The 21,561-nt window shown below is 60.2% G+C and overlaps 2 protein-coding genes across 9 annotated transcripts; one reads left to right on the top strand and one right to left on the bottom strand.

Annotated features, from left to right (window-relative positions):
- Nucleotides 1-365: 365 nt before the first annotated feature.
- Nucleotides 366-11,549, bottom strand: LOC111154745 (chloride voltage-gated channel Ka). 2 transcript variants are annotated; one of them, XM_022514629.1, is made up of 19 exons: nt 11,450-11,549; nt 10,616-10,744; nt 9,701-9,829; nt 8,763-8,902; nt 8,408-8,485; nt 8,239-8,317; nt 7,678-7,803; nt 7,282-7,366; nt 7,066-7,167; nt 6,345-6,429; nt 5,909-6,082; nt 5,382-5,451; nt 5,102-5,212; nt 4,608-4,821; nt 3,585-3,718; nt 1,826-1,914; nt 1,590-1,670; nt 755-841; nt 366-413 (listed from the first exon to the last, which is right to left on the bottom strand). In XM_022514629.1, the coding sequence occupies exons 1-19, from the start codon at nt 11,547-11,549 to the stop codon at nt 366-368; spliced, it is 2,061 nt and encodes a 686-aa protein (XP_022370337.1). The 2 variants fall into 2 exon arrangements, with proteins under 2 accessions (XP_022370337.1, XP_022370338.1); XM_022514630.1 differs by lacking the exon at nt 9,701-9,829.
- Nucleotides 11,550-16,676: 5,127 nt separating this feature from the next.
- On the top strand, nt 16,677-19,332 carry LOC111154776 (heat shock protein family B (small) member 7). 7 transcript variants are annotated; one of them, XM_022514675.1, is made up of 3 exons: nt 16,677-16,961; nt 17,462-17,595; nt 18,824-19,332. In XM_022514675.1, exons 1-3 carry the CDS (start codon nt 16,754-16,756, stop codon nt 19,001-19,003), a joined length of 522 nt encoding a protein of 173 aa, XP_022370383.1. In that variant the 5' UTR covers nt 16,677-16,753; the 3' UTR covers nt 19,004-19,332. The 7 variants fall into 7 exon arrangements, with proteins under 7 accessions (XP_022370383.1, XP_022370390.1, XP_022370387.1 ...); XM_022514682.1 differs by having other exon boundaries at nt 16,692-16,961; nt 18,866-19,024; XM_022514679.1 differs by having other exon boundaries at nt 16,692-16,961; nt 17,462-17,580; nt 18,824-19,024.
- Nucleotides 19,333-21,561: the final 2,229 nt, after the last annotated feature.

A 21,561-nucleotide genomic window follows, 5' to 3' on the forward strand; every position in this document is an offset into this window, starting at 1 on the left:
GGAACCAGCTTTATTTTTCTCAGGAGCCTCTGGTTGGGAGTCCTACAACTCCCAGAGGGCATCTGTGCCTGCCCTTGCCAATAGCCCTACACCAATGTCTTGACTGTGAATTTGGTGAATTTTCAATGAGCACCCACTGTCCACTGGTTTTCTGTGGTCTCGAATCCTGCTGGGTCCAGGGTGGGATTTGTCCTTTTACAGTATGCAGCACTTGTGTCGCCCAGGATGGAAAACGGTGAGCGTGGGGCCCTGCTCAGTGCTAGATTAGAGCCGCCTGCTTCACCGAGGAGATGAGCTAGGCTGGAGGGCTGTGTTGTGACGGGGGAAGAGAGGAGGGTCTCGGCCCAGGGTCTTGCCAGGCTGGCTCACTTTGGAGCTGGTGGGTTTGTCAGGCTGGAAATTGCTTTCTTCAACTAGAACAGAGAAAGAGGGGTTTGGGGGAGGGAGGGTGTAGAGGAGGCCGAGAGTGGGGATTCCGGGATTGGCTGGCTGCCCTAAGGGTTGATTCAGGGGAGGGGATAAATGTTAAAGCCAGTTCCTCCCCATTATACAGATGGGATCATTTAGGCCCAGAGAATGGCAGGTCTTGCTCCTGGCCACAAAACAGTGGCCAGGCTCTCTGGGCCAAAAAGTGGGGCTCATCAGAATCCAGTGAGGCCCCTCTAAATTCGGATGGGAAGATACTGGTGCCCCCCCACCCCAGCCTGCTCGAGCATGGCTCCTCTTCCTTGCTCTGCCCCTGGGACCCTCATACCTCCACCCAAGACACAGAGCCCACAGCTCTGCCCAGAGATGTCACAGGCAGGGACTGAAGTTTCAACAGCTGAAAGAGGTTGTGTGCCTAGAGGAGAGGGGTTGTTAGTGAACATTGGAAGATAGATGGTACTCAGTCCATCGCTCTGGCTTCAGTCTCTCCCTAGCCTGGGGGCTGTGAGCTGAGGTGGAGGCTCTGGCCAGAGCTTTGTCCCAGGGGTGCCCACCCGTCTATCTCAGAGCCTGGGAAAGGGGTGGGGCGCAGTAACAGTGGGTGGGACATTAGGGCCTGCAATGTCCACTATGACCACCAGGGGTCTCCAGAGTCCACACAAGGGACCAACTGGAAGGCCAAGTTTATAAGCATGATCCAGCATGATCCCGCAGCACAGAGGGGCTAAGGCCACCTCCACGTCCCAACCTGCTTCTGCCCTTCTCTGACCCCATGTACCAAAGCCCCTGTTTTGCAAGGTGGGAAGGGATCAGGATTCAGAGAGATTAATTTGCCCAAGATCACACAGGGAGAATGTGGTGGACCTGCAATTGAGACCCATGTGTGCCTTGATGCAAAGACATATTTTTAACTACAGTCTCTCTCCACCCAGAGCCTTCTGCTCCCCCAAGCTCTCCCTCTTCCCTGGTCCATGCATCATCCCAAGAACCCTAGAAATGAGGAACAGAGAGAACAAGGACTACTATGCTCATTCTACAGGTGAGGAAGCCAACCCAGGAGGAGCAGAGAGCCTTGGCCACAAGGTGCCAAGAAAGCTGGAGCTTCCCCTCTATCCCACGGCCCTTGTCTGCCTGCATGCCCGAACCCCCCCCCTCCCCATTACCTGGTGCAGGGAGGTCTCCGGAGACAGCTGCAGGGTCACGGGCTCTATGAGACAGCCCCCAGCCAGGAGGTCCCGAAGACACTGCCAGTGATGGGGGAAGGCTCTTGGGGGGCTGGGCCAGCCTCTGCCATCTCCAGGCTGTCCCTCTCAAACCCCCTTTCCCCAAGGCACCCCCCTCACTTCCCTGCTGACCACTCCCCATCCTGACACCACCACCCACCACCAGGAGTACTTACCGGGTGCCCTGGAGTCCAGGAAGGAGGCTCAGCCCGGAGTGCCTGCACCAAGTCCTCCCTTCCCACAGTGCCCACCAGTATCTGAGACTCTGCACGAGTGGAGAGGGAGTGAGCCACATGGCATTTACTGGGTGTTCTCACGTCTCTCAGGAAACTACGGCAGCCAGTGGGTTGGGAGCTATGACCACCGATTTTATACAAGAGGAAACTGAGGCTAGGAAGCATAGAGAGCTTATTTATCTTGCCCAAGGTTACTGATTGCTGATGTGGAGGTTGGTAATGGAAGGCAGCTGGGGAAGGCTGCCCACCCTGATTCCCCCTGTGGTGGGGTGTCTCGAGGCAGGAGCAGCTCTGGGACATGGGCATGAAGATGTCTATGGGTCAGAGCTGGGCTTTGCCCCTCATTTCCCTCAGCAAGTTCCACATCTGGCTCAGCCCAGTGCAAGTGTGAACCCAGAAGACCACCATGTTGGGAGGTTCTGCTGTGGGCTGAGGGCTTGGCACGCCTCCCTCCAAGCTACCACTGGAGTTGGCAGGTGTTGGGTTTTGAGAGGGGAGCCTGGCATTTTTCCTTCTTGTCAAGTAAAATCAAAACTTTATAACTAGATACATAAATGCTCTCCCTTTAGACAACAACAATTAAAGCTATTTCTTAGGTGAGTGGCAGGGTCCAGCAGCCTGGGCCTGGGCTGGTTGGGAGCTCTTTGCTTCCCGTGGCTCTGAGAGTAGAAGTGGTCTTTGTCTTGGAGGCCAATTTTGTCTTTGTTCCAGGAGGTGGAGCCTTTTGGAGGAGTCATCCATCTGCAAATATTTCTAAATGACATATTTGGTGTATTCTGTGGGATCATGTTAGAGATATCCCAATCTGTGTAGGGAGAAGGCCTGGCATTAGGGTTGAGAACCTCTGACAACTCCATGTTGGTCCCTATTTTCCAGGTGGGGAAACTGCAGTTCATAGGGGGTTTGCCCATGGTTCTGCTGTTCACAAATGGCTTTATGGCCTCTTGGGGGTGGGTATGGTGGTAACCATACAGTTGTGCACGTTGATAACTGAACAAGATACCTGCCCAAAGCTTCAGTAGGAATCAAAATCCAGCTGTGCTATGCTTGCCAAGTGTGTACCTTGTCTCATTTGCTTATGTGTGCTGATGGGTGCCCCTGAGTGGACAGGGCTGCCTCCCACTCCCCCCTACCCCCACAATCTTTCCTACTTTTATTATACTTATGTCCCAGCAGGAAATGATGCTGTAGCTAGATCCTTCCCCAAGATTCAGCTTGTGTGTCTTTTCACAAGGTCTCCCTTTCATTTTTCTTTAAAAAGATACTTTTCTCGTGGCAACAGGGTTTCAGGAGAGGTGAGTTAGCTGGGAATGCTTGAAGCGGAGACTGAGATAAGGAGTCTTCTGACACCTTGTAGTGTTGCCATCATTTACCCCCACTCCCAAGCACACCAGGCCTGGCTTCTAGAATTTCTAAAACTACCCATGGAGTGCCTTACAAGTCTCCTCTCATTTAAACATGTTAACCACCCCAAGTTAGGGAGGTCATTGTCTCCACTTTACCAGTGAGGAAACTGAGCCTCAGAGAAATGAAGTGACCTGTCCAAGGTCACACGGTTGCAGAGACAAGATTCAGAGTCAGGTGACTGACCGGTCCAATGCCCTGCTTCCCCTTTCCCGGGCCCAGCCCTCCAAGGCCTAAGGTAAAGGTAGAGGGAATGTCCCCTCCGCACCCATGCTCCCCCCTTCCTGCTGGGCACCTGTGCTCTCCACCAGGAAATACTTGGCCAGGTCTGTGGAGGTCACAACCCTGGCCACTTCCTCCAGTGGTGCGTCCTTGGCCAGCGTGGTGATGGCACAGTTCATGAAGTGTTCCACGATCACACGGTGAGAGCTGGAAGCAGAAGGGTGCTCCCCTCAGGTCCTGGAGTGAGGGGATCTCCAGACCCCAGGACGAGGTAGGGGTACCTGGAGGGAACTGGCTCTGGAGTGTGGGCAGGCGCTGAGAGATTTCTAGGATGAGCAGCATCTAGAACCCCAAGGTGGGGAGGAACTTGGGGACAGTTTACCTATGGCCTGACTCTGGATTCCCAGCCCCTGAACCCCTATCCCCCACCCCCCAGACTGACTCCATTTTAGTGTCTTTTACTCAGAAGTCTTCCCTGGAGAATTTCATCTGAAGAAAAGTTTTATGTCAGAAAGGAAAAAAAAAAAAAGGTTTACAGTTTGAAAATCACTGGAGTGACTTCCCCCATTTTACAGTTGGAGAAACAGAGGTCTGGACCAAGGTGACAGTTTGCACATGTTTGGTTCTGGGTCTTGGACCCAAGACTCTTAGAGCCTCTTAGTCCTGCTTCTCTGGGAACAGAAGCTGCTCTGGTCCTGTCTGGCCAGGGGAGATTCCAAAACCTGATTCCAGTCCCAGCATCACAGCGAGGACAGCAGGGCAAGAGTGGGAGAGAGGAGGGGACGTCCCAGATCTGGTGCTGACTCTCTGTGTGATGGGGAGCAAGGCACGGTGCCTCTCTGAGCCCCCGTTTCCAGCAAATGGGCAGCATCAGTCCTGTCGTGTAGACAGACTGATGACTAAGAAGACACGGAGGCCCTGGAGGCCAAGCACTTGCCCAAGGTCATGCAGGGAGTGGAAGAGAGTGGAGATGAGATGGCTGTGTATCAGCCCCTTCCACACCACCCACATCCAAGGTCAGCCACAGGGAGGGTTTTATATGGGGGGGGGGCTTTACCCCAGCCCACCCAGGCTGACCACCCTGGGTACCTCTCACCTGATTTTTCGGCTTCGGATCCATGGAAGGTATGGCAGCTTCTTGACAATGATGGTGCCGTCATAGAAGGAGGGTTGGCAGCTCTGGGCGATGGCGTTGGCCGCCAGCACGGCCATCAACACGGGCAGTGCGTGCACTATCTGGCCAGTCAGCTCGAAGGCCAGCAGTGCCGTGGAGATGGTGTGGGTCACGGCCCCCGAGAAGGCTGCAGCCCCTGCAGGAGGCAGAGCCAGGGTGGGGTGGTTCAGGCCACAGGGGCCATCATCACACAGAGGCCACACGCTGGCCACTGCTGGAAGCACCCCGGTGCCTGGGCTCGAGGAGCGGGTGCATGTAAGGGACAGGATGGGGTATCAGGGACAAGACAGGAGCTAGAGAGAATAACAGGGGCTCCGGGGATGGGGCTCAGGCAGGGGCTCTCCATGCCCTGACCCTCCGGGTCCAGCCCAGCACCTCCAAGGTCTGCCCACCCCGTGGGGACCCAGCCCACTCACCTGCCAGGGCGTACCCCCCAGGCATGATGGGGTTGGTGACCCCTCCGGCCACGATGCCCTCGGGGAAGGCAAGAGCGAGGGCCTCCCCTATGAGGCGCCCGATGCCAGCTCCTGGCCACAGAGAGGGGGAGGCGGGGGAGGCAGGCTGACACGGCCCCCACAGCCTTCCGTTCCTGGGGACCAACCTCAGTGCCATCTGAGGAGGGAGCGAGAGAGCCGGGAGCCGCAGCCCTGCCCCAATAACCAGGAAACTCTCGGAGCCTGGGAACCCCAGACTCACCAAAGATGAATATGGGCATGAAGTACCCAGCAGGGATGGGGATGGTGGTGGCCAGAATCAGCATCCAGAACTGTGGGTGGGGGGACCCGGAGGGGCGGAGGTTAGAGGCAAGGGGACGAGAATGGGCAGGGGACTTGGGCACTTCCCAGACAGCAGGAGGCGGCCCAGGCACACGGCCATCACCAGCGTCTGGTGTTAGGAGAGCACCGACCAAGGGAAGGACACCCACCCTGACGAAGAGCCTACTATGTGCCTGGCATCGTGCCAAGGGCTTTCCTTTCTCCCTGCTCAACCTTCCCTTGGAGATAAACACACAACTACTACCCCATTTTAAAGATGAGGAAACTGAGGCTCAGAACTGAAACCACGTGGACTGGGGTCACACAGCGGGTGAGAGAGAGATCAGGCGGTCTGGGTGGAAGGCCCGGGCACTGTGCTACACCCAGTGGGAGGCCTCGCTCCGCATCCCACCCAAGGCCAGTCTCCACTCTGTGCATGACCCCGGTGGGGGGGCCCACGGCACCCACCTTCATAACCAGAAAGAAGGCGAGGGTCCCAAAGATGGTGAACTGTGGGTGGTACCATTCAAACCACAGATTCTGGGGGTCGAGCTCTTTGGGCCAGGGTGGGGATGAGTTCTGGGTCATCAGCGCCCACGAGTGGTTGTCGAACAGTGAGTCCAGATGCTGCTTCATAGACAGCTGGCGCAGGGGACAGGTCGGAACTCTGCAGGGGGGGCTGGGCAGCGGTTCCTGCCTCCGCCTCCCCGTGACCCTGCCTTAGATCCTCCCACCTTGGGATGGGCTCTGACCTCCCAGAACGGCAGTGTCCTCAGCTAGAACTCGAGGATGACCTGCAGGCTTCCCCTTACAGGTGTTATGGGGATTAAGTGAAATGACAGGCACAGTGTGGGTGAGGGATGGGGATTCCCCACTCCCACCCCCCCAGCTCAGCGCCCCTTACCCGAGAAGCCAGGAAGCGGCCCACACCAGGGGGGTAAGTGATGGAGGCGAGAACCAAGGCCGCCAGAGCGGAATACAGAGGCTTGCTGTGGGGCGTAGGGTGGGGGGGTGAGCTCAGGTGCTGGTCCTCCTCTTCCCCCACCCCACGGAGGGGGAGCCGGGCAAGAGCAGGGCCCACCCCCCTAAGGGCCAGGACTGAGGCAGAAACTGGAGGAAGGGGGACACAGGCCAGACCCCCTCCAGGGGAGGAAACCAGGGCTGCTATGGGAGTTGGGGACAGAGCTCTGCCAGGCCAGGGTGGGCCATGCATGGCCAGCCTGGGGCAGATGCCAATGCCAGGGGGCAAACAAGGTCTGGGCAGGAGGGGGGCTCAGTTAGGGCTTTTGGCTCTGTGGGAAAGGAGGGCTTGTGAGGGGCCGAGCCCGTTGATAGGGTGAGGACTCAGGAGGAGAGGGGAGCACATGGAAGTTTGAAAGCCCAGCAAGCTGGGGGTGCAGGTATGGAGCGGTGACTGTGGGGACCTGGAGAGGGGTGCTAGGAGGCAATAAAGGCTCCGTAAGTGGAGTGTGGGCTAGGGAGGTTTGGGGGTGCTTAGTAGGAGGACAACAGTGCCGTCAGAGAGTGGGGTTCTCTATAAAAGGGAGCTGTGTGCTCAGGAAGCTGAGGAAGGGAGCAGGGCTGTCCTCCCTGAAAGTCCTCCCCAGTTCCTGTCCAGAGCCTACCTGGTGGCCAGCAGTTTGGAGATAACCCGGTTAGTCTTGACAAAACCAAGGAAAGTTCGCTGACAGAAGAGGTACGCACAGCTCACGATGCCACAGATGGCCCTGGGGAGGGAAGGGGAGGCCAGAGCTCCGCCCCAGAAACAAGGGCAGCGGCTCAGGCCTGGGTGAGGCCCCCGCCCCCACGGGGCTCTCGAGGGACCCGAGGCGCTCACTCACCCCAGCGCCACAAAAAAGAAGATCTCCGGCAGGTCGAACGGGACATCCACCCTGAAACTGGTCTTGTAGAGGGAGGTGATGGTCTCTGGGGCAGGAGGGAAAGATCAGGGACCACACCCTGGCCCCAGCCAAACCCAAGTCCCAGGCTTGACAAACAGCCGTGGAGGTGGTGCTTAGTCCAGCCCCTGAATACCCTTTCCTGGCATTCAAGGCCCCCAAAACCAGCCCTTGCCTCCTTGCTCAGCTTTGCCCCCCTGTACTCTCAGGGGCGGGGGGGCTCCCATCCCTCACGCCCAATACGGGTCAGCAAGGAAAGGAGAGAGGGAGAAAAGATGGGAGGAGGAGGGACGGAGGGGGGAGCCAGGGCTGGGGTCCAACGGTCTCGCGGGGACTCACCCTGCTCGCTGTTGAAGACGGACAGGAGGCGAAACATGAAGGCTCCGCAGGTAGCCGCAAAGAAGCCCCTCCAGTAATCCCAGACAGAGAAGTGGGAAGACATGACCTCGATGCTGAACAGGACCCCTGAAGGTGGTGCTGAGCTAAGGGCAGAGCCCCGATTCCGTCCACCCCAGGGCCCTGACCCCTCCCATCCTGCTCTCCCTGCAGCTGAAGTGAGAGAGGCCAGGCAGGAGCCCACGGAGGGCATCTCCATCCCTACAACGGCCCTGTGGCAAGGCGCGAGCATCCCCAAGCCTCAGAGAGCTGAACCCACTAGCCCAGGTCACACAGGGGAGCTGGATCTCCAGCCCAAGTCTGTCTGATGTGACCCTGAGGCGTCTCGACAGCCCCCTCCACCCCATCCTGGGGCGGCTGTGCCCGCAAAGGACTGCAGTGAGAACAGAGACCTGCGTCAGCCCACACCTCTTCCAAGGCCCTCAGCCGGACAGGAGTGAGCGGGGTGGTCCACAAGAGGGGTGTGGAGGGTCCCCAGGGTGCGAGGGAGGGGCACAGTCTCACCACTGAAGGGCGCTGCGAACACTGTGGCCACGCCCACCGCTGCTGCCACCACCAGCATCTCGTTCTGCTTACTCTTGTTCTGGGGGGGTCCCAAGTCCGGGCTCAGAGTCAGGCCCCCCCTCCCCTCCCTCTCATCCTCCAAGGGGGGGGCCGTCCCTGACCCCCTTACCTCAGACTCCCCAATGGCCTTGGTGTGCACCCGGCCCAGGTAGGCAGCGATCATCACAGACAGGTGCACGAAGGGGCCCTGCGGGGGAGGTATGGGCACCGGGCACAGGGCTCGCCTTACTCCTCCCCACTGGGGCCCGGGGCTGGGGGGCCGAGAGCCTCATCCAGAACCGCACAGCTGCCCCGCCACACCCTCGTCCTGTCTCCCCAGCTCTTTGGTCACACTCTGGGGACCTGGCCTGCCTCCTCCCCAGGCCAGAACCCCTAAAAGCAGGCATTGGCCTGAGTCCCCACTGACCCTGCTTCTGTGGGGTAAAGGGGGGAAGGCGGGGGGGTGCTCTCACGCCTGCCCGTACCACTTTGCCCAGGAAGATGGTGCTGCCGGCGGCCAGGGTGCAGGTGAGGCCTGCCACCTTGGCCCCGAAGTTCTTGATGTCCAGGTAGTCCTCTAGCACCACGCCGGACAGGATAGTCTTCAGCTCAGGGATTCCAGAACCTTGGCAGGGGATGGACACGGGGCAAGACAGGGGCAGTCTCTAGATTACACTCTGAACTCCTCACCCCGCCCAAAATGTTTCACATCATGATCTGGTCAGGTCCTCCAAAGCCCTGAGTTAAGATCTGTGAACTCGGGGCGCCTGGGTGGCTCAGTGGGTTAAGCCGCTGCCTTCAGCTCAGGTCATGATCTCAGGGTCCTGGGATCAAGCCCCGCATCGGGCTCTCTGCTCAGCAGGGAGCCTGCTTCCTCCTCTCTCTCTACCTGCCTCTCTGCCTGCTTGTGATCTCTCTCTGTCAAATAAATAAATAAAATCTTTAAAAAAAAAAAAAAAAAGATCTGTGAGGAAGCTGAGGGTCAGAGAGGGGCCGGGAGCTGCCTGTGTCATTCCAGCAAAGCCTGGCAGACAGCTACGGCAAAAACAGGGAGCACCCAGAATAGAATCTCAGGCCACCCCTGGATGCACCCCCGGAGGTCCCCAGTGCTGGTCTGGAGCTGGAGGCAGAGCTGAGAGGCCTGGGGAGGCTGTGCATCTCCCTCAGCCCCTCCCTGGGGAGCCTGCCACCAGGACTCCCCATCACCGGCCAGAAGGGCCCTCAGAAAGGAAGCAGAGCCAGCAGTGGCCCCAGAGTCAAGATCTGACCTTCTCGCAGTGTTGCTTTGATGCAAGCGACACGAAGCTTCTGAGCCTGGCTTTGCTGGCTGTGAAATGGGGTCACTGCTTCCTGCCTCCCCCCATCAGATGCCCAGAGGGGTACGAACAGGCTCTGGTCCCAGGCACACAGGCACATGGCTCACCTCCTGAGAAGGGCGTGATGCTCTGGGAGAAGCCGGAGGAGAAGGAGACCAGGGCCACAGGGTACACGGTCCAAGAGAGGTACCGGAGCAGGTGGCTGTCCCCAATTTCCCGGTATAACCACTTGTGTGCTGGGGACACCCAGGAGTCAGGAAGCCATCGCAGGCTCTGCAGCCCTCAGGTGTCCACTAACCCAGAAAGGGAGGCTCAAAGGGGGGAGGCCCCCCAGTGAGCAGCAGATGCCCAAACGGAGGCAGGACTAAGACCCTGGATCCACACCCCAGTGTTGCCACTACCCACTGAATGACCTTGGGCAAGTGACTTGACCTCAGTGAGCCTCCGTTTCCCCATCTGTCAAATGGGCTAGCGATGGGAGCTCTGTCATGGGGTCATTGCGAGAAAGCACTCAGATGATGTTCAATATTTGAAGCGTAGCATGTTCTCAGGATGGCACCTGACCAAGTCTACCAGGGGGTGTTAGAACCTTCCTGCCTATGCTCCCCCATTCCTGGGAGAGCTCAGGGTGCAGAGAGCCCACTGGAGCACAGGGAAAGAAAGTTCTATGTCTGGTGATCCAAGCAAGTGCCCTCCCTGGGCATTACTGAGGTGAGAGCAAGGAGGGAGGGAGGAGGAGAAGGAGCACGGACAGCGGGAAGAGGTGGGCATAGAGCTCAGGGGAAGAAGGGCTCTTGGAAACATTCAGGTCTTTCTTGCTCATTGTGCAAGGAGACCCAGAGAGGGGCAGGAACCTACCCAGGGTCACACAGCAAGTCAAGAGCAAAGCTTGGACCAGACCCAGGCCTCCTCCCTACCCCAAGCCCTCCTCCACCCGCGATGCACCTGACAGCCCATCTGGCATCCTGAGCGTGTGTGGAAGCCTGTGTCCAGAGCAGGTGTGTGTGCCTGGGAGGGGTTACCTCGCACCACGCGCCCGATAGCGAAGTTCATGGTGTAGCTGATCAGGGCCATGAGCACCCCGAGGGTCATCAGGAAATACCAGTCCTCCCCCACGCGGAACACCTTCTGCTTCAGCCACTCCAGGCCACCTGGGGTAGGGGCGCTAGGTCATAGCCCAGGGCCTGAGGTGGGGTATGGACAGCCCCTTCCCTGGAGGCCTGCTGGAGCCCAGGGCAGGGAGTGCAGGGGCAGCATGGGGCTGGGTCACCAGGTCAAGTCCAGGGTGGCTCAGAAGGGGCTCTGCATGAGGGGCAAAGCAAGAATTAAGGCAAAGGGAAGGCACAGCACGGTGGGTACCAGGCCTGTGGGCCCCACCAGGGGACCGTTGACCTGTGCACCCTCCCCCACCCCACCCCATGCTGGAGGCTCGCGGAAGATTGCCGGAACCGGCTGGGGGCGGGGAGGGGCTACGCTTTCACCAGGGTCTCCTCAGGGAACAGCTCGGAGAACGCAAGAATCTAGCAGAAGTCCTCCTTGTCTCCAGACCTGTGGGCCTGTCCTACAGGCCAGGCTAGGGTCAGGCCAGGCAGCACCCACTGGGCGCAGAGCGAGGCCCCTAGCATGGCCATCAGGCTTTGGGGCTGCTTTCCCCAAAGGCAGAGAACAGACATCAAGACCCACAGGCAGAGGGACAGGCAGACAGGTCCCTTCCCTCCCTGCCACCCAGAGACTGTGGGCAGGTGAAGGCAGGGCAGCTCTTGGGTTTCAAGGTGGGTGGGGGAGGGGGGTGGTCCAGGAAGGGGTGACGCCCTGAGGGGTCTTCGATAGGCAGAGGAAGGGGACCTCGCTCTCACCTCGAATGCCCCGGCGGACACGGGGACACGGGCCCCACAGCTCCCGAAGGCTCACAGGGCTCCCCGAGGAGCCCTCACGCAGCCCCACCAGCTCTTCCATTGGGTTCCGGAGCAGACGGACAGACAGACTGTTGGTACCCGGCCACCTGGCACCTCCCAGAGAAAAAGGAACCGAGGTGTTTTCCTGTGCACACGTTCACTTGCACGCGTGTGTGAAGCTATCAGGAGGGGACATAGGTTTGATGTGTCCTCATCGCTGAGGGAGGGTGCCGAGGGTGCACAAATGTGGTGAGGGTACAGGGGTGGGGGCCGGGGTTCCAGTGTCCTCCGTGTCCAGGAGCAGATTGGTCACGGCAGGACCCCAAGCCTCAGAACTCCCTTCCCCCTGCTGTTGACATTGCTCCTATCATTCCTTCCAAGCACAGCTGCCTCCCCTGTGCAGAGAGATCTCCTTCCCCAGCAGAGTCTCTCGCACTGTGAGGTACCCATGGACGGCTCTGACTCCCCATGCCCGTTCCTGAGCCCCCTCTCTCCTGCTCAGGCCACAGAGGCAGGGAAGCAGCAGGTCCATAATGGTTGTAAAGAGGTGCTGGCTCCCTCCCGCCAAGCCTCCTGCTCCTGTCTGGCCTGCCCTGGCCCCGGCAGGTTCCACCCCAGTCCGGGCCCCCACTCGACACCCAGCAGCCCCTCACCTCTGTCCGTCGGCCCTGCTGTGGCCCCAGCCGGCCTTCCTCTAACAGAGACTCCTTTGCCTGCAGCCCAGGTGCACCTGGACAGGTCTGTGCTCCACCAATCCACACCCTGGGTGCCCCCCCTCCCTCCCCGCCCTGCCGGGGTTGACCCTGGCCATTAAGAATGTCCTTGACAAACCACCCAGAACTGCCCAGGCCGGTTGAGCCATGCAAGCCAGAAGAGCCACGGGGGACCAGGAGCTAGAGCTCCCTAGAACCCAGGAGAGCCACGCGGAGGGTGGCACTCGACCATGCTGGGGGCTCCCCGCGGCTGGCTGGGGGACATGGAGGAGGTGGAGAAGCTCCTGTACCCAGCAGCACAGTGGGGGGTCCTCTGAGGGGGCTGGATCCTCAGAGCTGGATACGGAAAGGGTTTGAGGAAGCAGGGAAAGGAGAGGGAAGAAAGCCGATAGAGCTGGAGGAAGACCTTGGGTAAAGGTGAGGGCCCCCTTACTACGGCACCCTTGCTGTGTGCCAGCCTCTGTGCTCAGCCCTCCCCCAAATCGGTGCGTGCTCACTGAAACCCAGCGAGGTGGGAGGAACTAGATCCCGTGTTAAAGACATTGGAGTCTCTGAGGGGTGATGCCGCTTGTCCAAGGTCACAGAGACCAGGGGGCAGAGCCGGAATTCTCAGCCAGGTTTGTAGGACTCCAAAGCCTGCACACGGCTCCGCCACCCACCTTGCTGGGGGTTGGGGGGCGGGAGGAGACCGACAAATGGGAGCAGTGCGGTGATGTGGGGTGCTGCAGGTCTCTGAGGCCTGGGGAGGAACTTGAACTTGATCCCCAGGTCCAGCCCCTCTAGCCTCAGGGAAGGACCTCTCAAACCACCGTGCTTCTCAGTAGATGCACCAGACGGTCCTGCCCCAGCAGAGGGTAGGGGTGAGGGCATGAGGGGGAGGGAGCAAGCACAGATTATGTGCCAGCCACACGCCAGGCCCTCTAGGTCTGCAACACAGTTCATCCTCCCTCATCCGTGTGAGTCAAGGGCAGCATCACCATTTGGCAGATGACAGAGGATCAGGGAGGTGTAGTGACTTCTCTGAAGTCACACAGCAGAGGCTGAAACCAGGCTTAGACTGTCTTGCTTTCCCCCTCCCTCGGGCTCCTCCAGCCCCTGTGGCTTTCATCAGTCAAGACAGGGGTTTGGGCACAAAGCAGAGGGTTTGAGTCTGACGTCACTTTTGGAAAGATTTGGGATAACTGCCCTCTCTCCCTCCCCCAGACAAAGCTCCTTTCTGAAAATCTTGATGACCCTTTGGTGACTTGCCAAAATCCTGGGACCCTGAGCCACCCTCTGCCCCTGGATGCCTGGCCAAGTCCATCCCAAACAGGAGCCCATGTGCCTGCAGCGGGGAGGTGGGCGGGGCTTGCTGCTCCGCAGGGGCTGGGCCCACTGTCGCCCCAGCCTGGCGACTGCTACAGTAACAGGATAACTGCCTGCCCTGCTGACATCCCAAACCCCAGCCTCTGGCTCCGGGCAGCCTTAGACTATGATCCCACAGCCGGCCTCAGCCGCCTGGCCAGTGCTGCCTGTCCACACCCTCACCTTCCCGCCCTGGGAACATCAGGAAGCTGGGGAGAGAGTAGCAGAGTCCCTCCCAAAGCCATTTTCCTGCATCTAGCCCCAGCGCCGTGGAGGGTAAGAGCAACTTTGATGCTAGAACGGCTCTGTCACCCTGCCACTCTGTCACCACAGGGTCCTCCACCGCTCAGAGCCTTGGTGTCCTCTTCTGTCCCATGAGGAGAGCCGGAGAGTCATGGATGCATTCCTCATTCATTATGACTCCCCCAGAGCCTAGAACAGCCCCCGCCCCCCATATAGCAGGTGTTCAGCAAACATCTGCTGAGCGATGAGCGGTTTCCAAACTCTGGCCTATGGGCCAGCTGTGCAGCTGTGTGCGGAGCTGATGGGAACAGATACCCGGTCCCTTCCCAAGAGCCCAAGTCAGAATCTTGGTGCGCAGAGGGAAGAGTCTGTTTGCGTTTAAGTTTACTCCAGGTGACCAGGCCGCCCTGGCAGGTTTAGGATTCAAGGCATTGGATCATCTCAGAGTTCCTTCTATCCCTGTGATCTGGAGGGTGAGCACGCCCAGAGACAGGGGCATGGCCTTGATGACCTTCTGAGGTCCCTCCTGGCCACAGAAGCCAGGCGATCCAGGACATTTATGGGCCATGTCTCAGGGACAGGGGGAAGGGGAGGAGGAACGGTGGGCGGGGGTGGGTAACGGGATCTGACGTCCAGGAGCAGTGACTCAGGCCCTCAGCACCATGACAGTGTGTCTGCATTTAGCCACTGGCTCCTGTTTCCCTGGCGGGCGGGAGGCCTCTGGGCCCCCCACCCCCGCCCCTACCCTCTTTCCATCTTGCCTCGTGCTGGTCACTTCCTGGCAGCCCCACTGGAACCCCTTGGCCAGGATGGGTGACACGGGCCCAGCAGGAACATTCACTAGGATGCAGACCCCCTCTTGCTCTAGCTACTCCCCCCAGTTTCCAGCTCCACACTGCCCCCACCCACAGACCACCAGCACCAGTGATTATCCCTAGAAGGAGCCCCCCAAGGATGGTGCTCTGTGGGAACCCAAGAAAAGAACAACCCCCACCTTCAGGAGCCCCCAGTCTAATGGGGAAAGGGGGGACCCCTGCAACAGGTGAACCACCAATCTGACCTCTGTGTGGCTGCAGCAATCACAGAGGCCTTCCTGGAGGAGGAGGAATCAGAGCAGGTCTGGGCAGGAAGGGCAGGATTTGGAGAGAAGAGCAGAAACCCCACACAGTAGCCTGGGCAGCACCCACAGCCCAGAATAGCCTCCCCTGCTTCACCCCTTGCCCACACCCCCACCTGATGTCAGTCAGTCCTGGCTCTGCTGAGCCGTGGGTGGCCAGAGAGGGCCTTCTGAGCCAGTCTGTCTCCATACGTGTATGGTCAGGTCACCCCAGCCTCCTGGAGGGTTGTGGTGTTGGTTTTTTTTTTTTTTTTTTTTAATTTTTATTTATTTGTCAAAGAGAGAGAGAGAGCACAGCAGGCAGAGTGGCTGGCAGAGGCAGAGGGAGAAGCAGGCTCCCCGCTCAGCAGGACTGAGCAGGGACTCAATCCCAGGACCCTGGGATCATGACCTGAGCTGATGTCAGCGCTTAACCAACTGAGTCACCCAGGCATCCTGGATTGTTTTTTTGTTTGTTTAATTTTATTTGTTTATTAGAGAGAGAAGGCATAAGCAGGGAGCAGGGGAGGGGCAGAGGGAGAAGCAGACTACCCTCCCCAAGTCTGAATAGGGAGCCTGATGTGGGGCTGCTTCCCAGGACCCTGGGATGTTGACCTGAACTGAGCCACCTAGGAGCCCTTCCTGGAGGGCTCTGAATCAGAGGCCCCTGGGTCTGAATCCCAGCTCTGCCACTTACCCACATGCAAGCCCCGCCCTCTCTGTGAGGCTCCACTTTCCCACCTGTAAAATGGGAACAACAGCTCTTTCCCCAAGCCTAGCCGACTGGGGATCAAGTGGGGCCTTGCTGGAAAGTTCACAGGCAGGAGGCACTACAGAAATCAGAGCTAGAATAGCATCTTGCGGAATTCTCCTTTACCTCTCCCTGAAATCCTGCCCCCCACGGCCCCGAGCATCTACATGGAGCTGGAGCTCAAACAGACAGTTCCCAGTGATATAACCTTCTAGACTTTTAAGGACACTTATCAAATTATCTGCCCCCCCCCAGTCTTGGCCCAACCCCCACCCCGGCCAAGGGCCACCAGCTTCCTCCTCTTGGGGCCCCATAATGTTCTGAGAGTGGGGAGAGGGCAAGCACAGAATCTGGGTCCCCGTGGGAGCGGGCGGGGGGACAGCTGCACATTCTAGCCCCCCCGGTCCCCCCCAAGGGCTGTCTCAGGCCTCCCTAAGACATGGCTATAAACATTATCTGTCCTGAGGGTAGAGTCTCTCACACGGGGTCCAACAGGTGGAAGGTTTCCACCTGCCCCACCTTCTGACCTCGCATCTCCTGCTCTCCCCAGAGCCAGGACCTTGGGACCCTGCTGACCTGACTGCCCACCACCCAGATCCCCTCTTCCCAAGGATTGGAAGTTTGAGGGAGAGGGCACAGGAAGCAGAAAACCCTATCCTTAAGAAGCTTGCAGTCTGATGGGGGAGGCACAGTCCCTAGAGAGCACCCCCCACCCCAGGCTGATGGGGGAGGCAGGGAGACAGAGACACCACACACACAAGGTCCTGTGGCAGGCACGGGGGTCCGAGTGGTGAGGGGACAGGTTGCCCCCGGCCCGTCGCTGCGGAGGCCCCAGGCTGGACTTATCGGCCCGGAATGCCGGGCCATGAGCTCAGCCTGGGCCTGCGTGTGTCGGACTGTCAGCAGGGCCGCCTCACCGGAGAAGATTTCCAGCCCCCTCTGGGCCGAGGCGAGGCCTAAATTTAGCTCGGAGACAAGGGGCTGGCCCCAAGCCCAGGGCCGTTCGGGCCTTATAAAGCGCCGGCAGCCAGGGCGCGGCACGCTCCCCCAGAGCCTGCCGCCCACACCCTCTCCTGTCCCTCTGCCCGCCTGGCCAGCGCCCGGCCGCCGGCCCGTGGATGAGCCACAGGACCTCCTCCACCTTCAGAGCGGAGAGAAGCTTCCACTCCTCCTCGTCCTCGTCCTCGTCCTCGTCCTCGTCCTCATCCTCCTCAGCCTCCCGTGCCCTCCCGGCCCAGGACCCACCCATGGAGAAAGCCCTGAGCATGTTTTCCGAGGATTTTGGTAGCTTCATGAGGCCCCGCTCGGAACCCCTGGCCTTCCCAGGCAAGTCGTCAGCGCTCGGAGGGGAGATGCTCAGGGAGGGGACCCCTGCTCCAGAGCACCTGTGAATGCTGCTGCTGAGCTGCCCAGAGCAGGTGCTGCCCGACCATAGCCACGTGTGGCCACCACGACAAATGTGGCCACAGGGACAGATGTGGCCCCAAGAACAGACTGGCCTTCAAGGAACAGCTGTAGGCCCAGGGGTCCGCTCTGACACCAGTGGCCACACAGGGCCCAGGGCCAGGTCCTCCCTGGAGCCCTGGAGGACTAGACGGGGTGGAGGGGTGGGAGGCACCCTCCAGCCTCCAGGCCCGGGCGGGCTGCCGCCCACAGGGTCGCTCAGCTGCCCACGGAAAAGGTGGGCTGTAGGAGGCGAGGAGAGGGGGGCGGGGGGGGTAGCAACAACAGCCAAGGGGGAGGCCAGGCTTGCGGGGAGGAGCCGGGAACCCGGGTTCTAGAGGCAGGCCTGCCCGGGGCTCAGCTCACACCAGCCTTCCCCACAGCCCGGCCCGGGGGACAGGGCAACATCAAGACCCTCAGGGACGCCTATGAGTTTGCGGTGGACGTGAGTGACTTCTCACCTGAAGACATCATCGTCACCACCTCCAACAACCAAATCGAGGTGCGGGCTGAGAAGGTGAGCCTGCCCGCCCTGCCCGGACCCTCATTCCGCCATACCCTCCGCGCAGTGTCCCCCCCACCCCCTTGCCCCTGCTGGAACCCCAGACCTGGACTGCAGACCTTGCTCCTGTCACTTGGAGGCCGAGGGCCACCCCTCCCCACCCACCGCTGCTGCCCCTCCCTGCCCCAAGGTGTGGAGACCCCTCCTTTAGGAGCCAAGGGCAGCTGAGGGAGCCATGGGGGAACGGGAGAGGCGTGCAGGGATGCAGGCAGGGGGCACCAGAGGAGGTGAGGAGAGGAGGCAGCCGTAGAGGATGGAGATGGTAGCTGAGTGCGGACAGCTTTTCTGGCAGGCATGTGGGTAGATGGGGAGACGAGCCCCCCCCCCACGTGACACCCTTCAAGTCCCTCTTTCCTCCCCCACCCGGAGGCTCAGCCCCCACCCTGGGATCCTCCAACGGGGCCCAAGGCTGGGCTGAGACCTTGCCGTTCAGGGTCAGAGGCACTCCAGACCTCACATCTCCTGCACCCAAGGGTCTCAGGGTCACTGGGTCACTAGGGTCTCAGAGTCCCAGCTCCCAGGAGGCCTCTACTAGGAAGGAGGGTGTGGCCCGGCTTGCCCCCAGAGGGCCACAGCCACAGCGGCCCAGCACACAGGGTCTGTCCAAGGCTTCCTGCAGATCCTCTGTGACCTGACTTCCTCTGCTGAGCACAGAGGGCAGGCCGCCCCAGCACCCCGGCCAGAGAAGCCGAGGACTGTGGGCACCAGGACCAGCGGGCTGCACGTGCCAGCCGGCAACCCCCGCCAGTGACTCAGCCACCCCAGGCTCCTCTGGACACTGTGTGCCAGCCAAGCCACGGGGGGAGGGGCGGCCCATCCAGCCAGGGCGGCAGACACCCGATGTGTCTGGGCATCCCAGGGGGCATGGCCCATCTCCGTGCTGTCTTCTCTTCGATGCTCAGGAGCTCCAGATTCCGCCACTCAGCTGATTCCTCCCTGAGCTAGCCGCCCCCACAAGCCCCTTACCTCCCTCCTGGGGAGCGCCGGGGCTCCTCTGAGCACCCTGTTGCGCGTAGTCCCGGCCACAGCCACCCAGGCCAGCCCCTCTGCACCTGAGACTAGAGCCCTCAATGTGTGCGCGCGCGGGGGCCTGGCTGGCGCGAGAGGAGGAAAAAGGGCTGTGGCTTGACCTGCACAGGACGGGGTAGGGGCAGCCAGCCCTGACCCATCACCCCTTCCCCAGCTGGCAGCTGATGGCACAGTCATGAACACCTTCGCTCACAAGTGCCAGTTGCCTGAGGACGTGGACCCCACTTCAGTGACCTCGGCCCTGAGGGAGGACGGCAGCCTCACCATCCGGGCCCGGCGCCACCCGCACACGGAGCACGTCCAGCAGACCTTCCGGACGGAGATCAAAATCTGAGGGCCTCCCCTTCCTCATCCCCTCCCGTTTCCCCTCTTCTGTCCCCACTGGCCTGCCAGAGACGTTTTCCTCACCCCTCATGACAGCTTGCAGGACATCTCAGCTCAAGTTCCAGGCCCTGAGGTGGGTCACCTACCCCCTGCCCCGCTAAACTGAGGCCTTCTGCTCTCCAGGGCAGGCCAGGGAACCTTTTGCCTCACCGATGGCCCCCAGATTCCAGATGTGGCCTCTTTCACTGAATCCAGAATAAAGGGATTTAGATGGAAAAGGAAGCTCCCAGAGAAGCCACTTTGGGGAAGGGGGACAGGGACAGGCACGATCCCCAGGCAAAAAATCTGCAGGACAGACAGACAAATCCTTTGATCTCTGGAGTTGCAGGGCAGGAGCGGAGGGGACAGGGACCTGGGACCCCCTTGGCCAAGGGGAGCTGGGGAGGCAAAGGCAGATAGATATTAGGCAAAGCTGCTGATCGGAGCCAAACTGCACAGGGAAGCCGGAGGGGACAGCCACGGCGGGGACCCTCCCCTCTGCCATGCCCTATGACCCAAGCCCCAAGCATGCTGAGGGACTGCCTGCCTGTTTCCCCCACTGGCCAGCTGTGCCCGGGGAGGGGGGCGGGGGACACACAATGTCTGTATATAGCTGGGGTTTTTCCAATACACCTGGTTGGTGATAAACTGTACAACAGCCCCGCCCCCCTTACCTGTTTGTGCCCTCGAGCAAGGCCTCGCTGTAGGGAGGGGCTGGTCCTTCCTCCCGCCCAGAGACCTCCCCCTCGCCCCCCGCAGACGGGTCACCCGGCTGAGGCGGGAGACAGCATGGACAGGGCCTTGGGTCTTCAAGGTTGGGCCCCAGCTTCTTGTCACCCTTCCCCTGTGGCCAGTCACCTTCCCCACCCTTCCCTCTCTTTAATCGATGAATCTATAGGCTTGGTTTGTGTATACACCCCACACGGACCCACGGTCCTATCCTTCAAATACTGAGCTATACTGTTATCTGAGGCTGAATTCAGCACATTCAGAAATTAGATTTTGCCATCTCTACTTTTATCAAGGGGGAAACTGAGTCTCTGAACGGTTGAAAGCCCAGCTCACTCATTAAAGGCTGGATTTGAACCCAGGCTGTGAAAGCTACTCTGAAACTGCGCGCCCCCCCGCCCCTCTGAGTGCCAGGGGGTGCTTCCCCTCATTCTGCCTCTTATGGCCTCTGCACCCTGCCCCACAGCTTCCTGCTGGAGAGAGCCCCGTCCTAGGAAGAGCCCCCAACCCAGTTCCCCTCTAGTCTTCAGTCCAGGGCAGGGCACCTCCAGGCAGCTTTCATCCTGGGGAGTCCCAGGCATCCCCAGTGGCACTGGCTTGGTCTCCAACATACAGAAGCAGGGGTGTGGGGGGCAAGGAAAGGGTGGTTTGCCATAGGTGAGGCCTCCTGGGGCAGGAGGAGGGGCCAGCTTCTCACTTCTGCAGCTCTTAGGTCAGTGTCCTATGGGGTGGCCTCTCACCCCTGCCATTCTGGGGCCCTTAGAGGATGGCTGGGGGGTGGTGGGAGGGGGCATGGGAGGGCCCTAGCATTGTACCCTGCACACACAATAAACAAGAGAAACACAGTCTTCTGGAGATCACCTGACTGAAGTTCTCAAACTTGGGATGGGGCTGGAAGCAGCTAGGAGGAGAAACCCCAGAACAAGCCGACATGCCTTCCCGAGACCTGGGGCCAGGCCTGGCAGCTCAAGTACACGTGAGTTTGCTCTGGCCTCCTCCCTGGGCTCCCAGACCCACCTGAGCAGGAATCCCAGAATTATTTCCCTGAAAAACCTTGCAGAGACTTCTCTTTGAACTGCCAGGCACCATCCCAGGCATAGGGACGCCGAAGGCGGGCCAGCTGTCCTCTGCCGCCTACCTGCTGGAAGCCCATCTTGTGTGAGGACCAGACTAGCTGAGTGAGCGGCTCAGGGTCGCACAGACCCAGCGGCAGGCCAGGCTGGACCCTGGTTGGAGGGCTGGCTGGTTCAGGGAGTCTGGGGGCGCTCTGGAGGGACCCCCCCCAACACCAGGAGACGCCACTGAAACCCGAGTGCCAGGGGCTCCCCAGAGCAGCTCCCGCTGCAGGGGGGAGGAGGGGAGGAGACGGGAGGAGAAGGGAGAGGGGGCGCGGTATTTCCAGCCTGGGTGACTCACTGATTCCACTGGGCTATTTGCAGCCCCGAAACTCATCCGCGCGGGGGTTGGGGGTGGAGCCGGGCCAGCTTCCTCGTCTCCTTCGACCCCCCACCCACGGACAGGCTCAACTTGGCTTCGAGACCCCAGCGATGTCCCTCCCTGTGTCGCGAAGGGGGCGGGGGCTGGGAGGCGGGCAGCGGGGGCTGGGAAAAGGGGCAGCTCCCCCTACCTGGGCGGTGGGGCCCGAATACGCCCCACCCCCCCAAGCCCCAGCAGCCCTCTCCCCAGACCGAGGTTTGGGGAGATGACGATTTAGCAGGGCACAAAGCAGAAGCTGTGTCCGAGAGAGCCCTCCCACCAAGGTGACCCTGCGGAGGAGGAGGGCCGGGAGGTGGGGACGGC

This window comes from Enhydra lutris, unplaced genomic scaffold (genome assembly GCF_002288905.1).
Source record: "Enhydra lutris kenyoni isolate GAN:26980312 unplaced genomic scaffold, ASM228890v2 scaffoldscaffold38, whole genome shotgun sequence".
Lineage (NCBI taxonomy): Eukaryota > Metazoa > Chordata > Mammalia > Carnivora > Mustelidae > Enhydra > Enhydra lutris.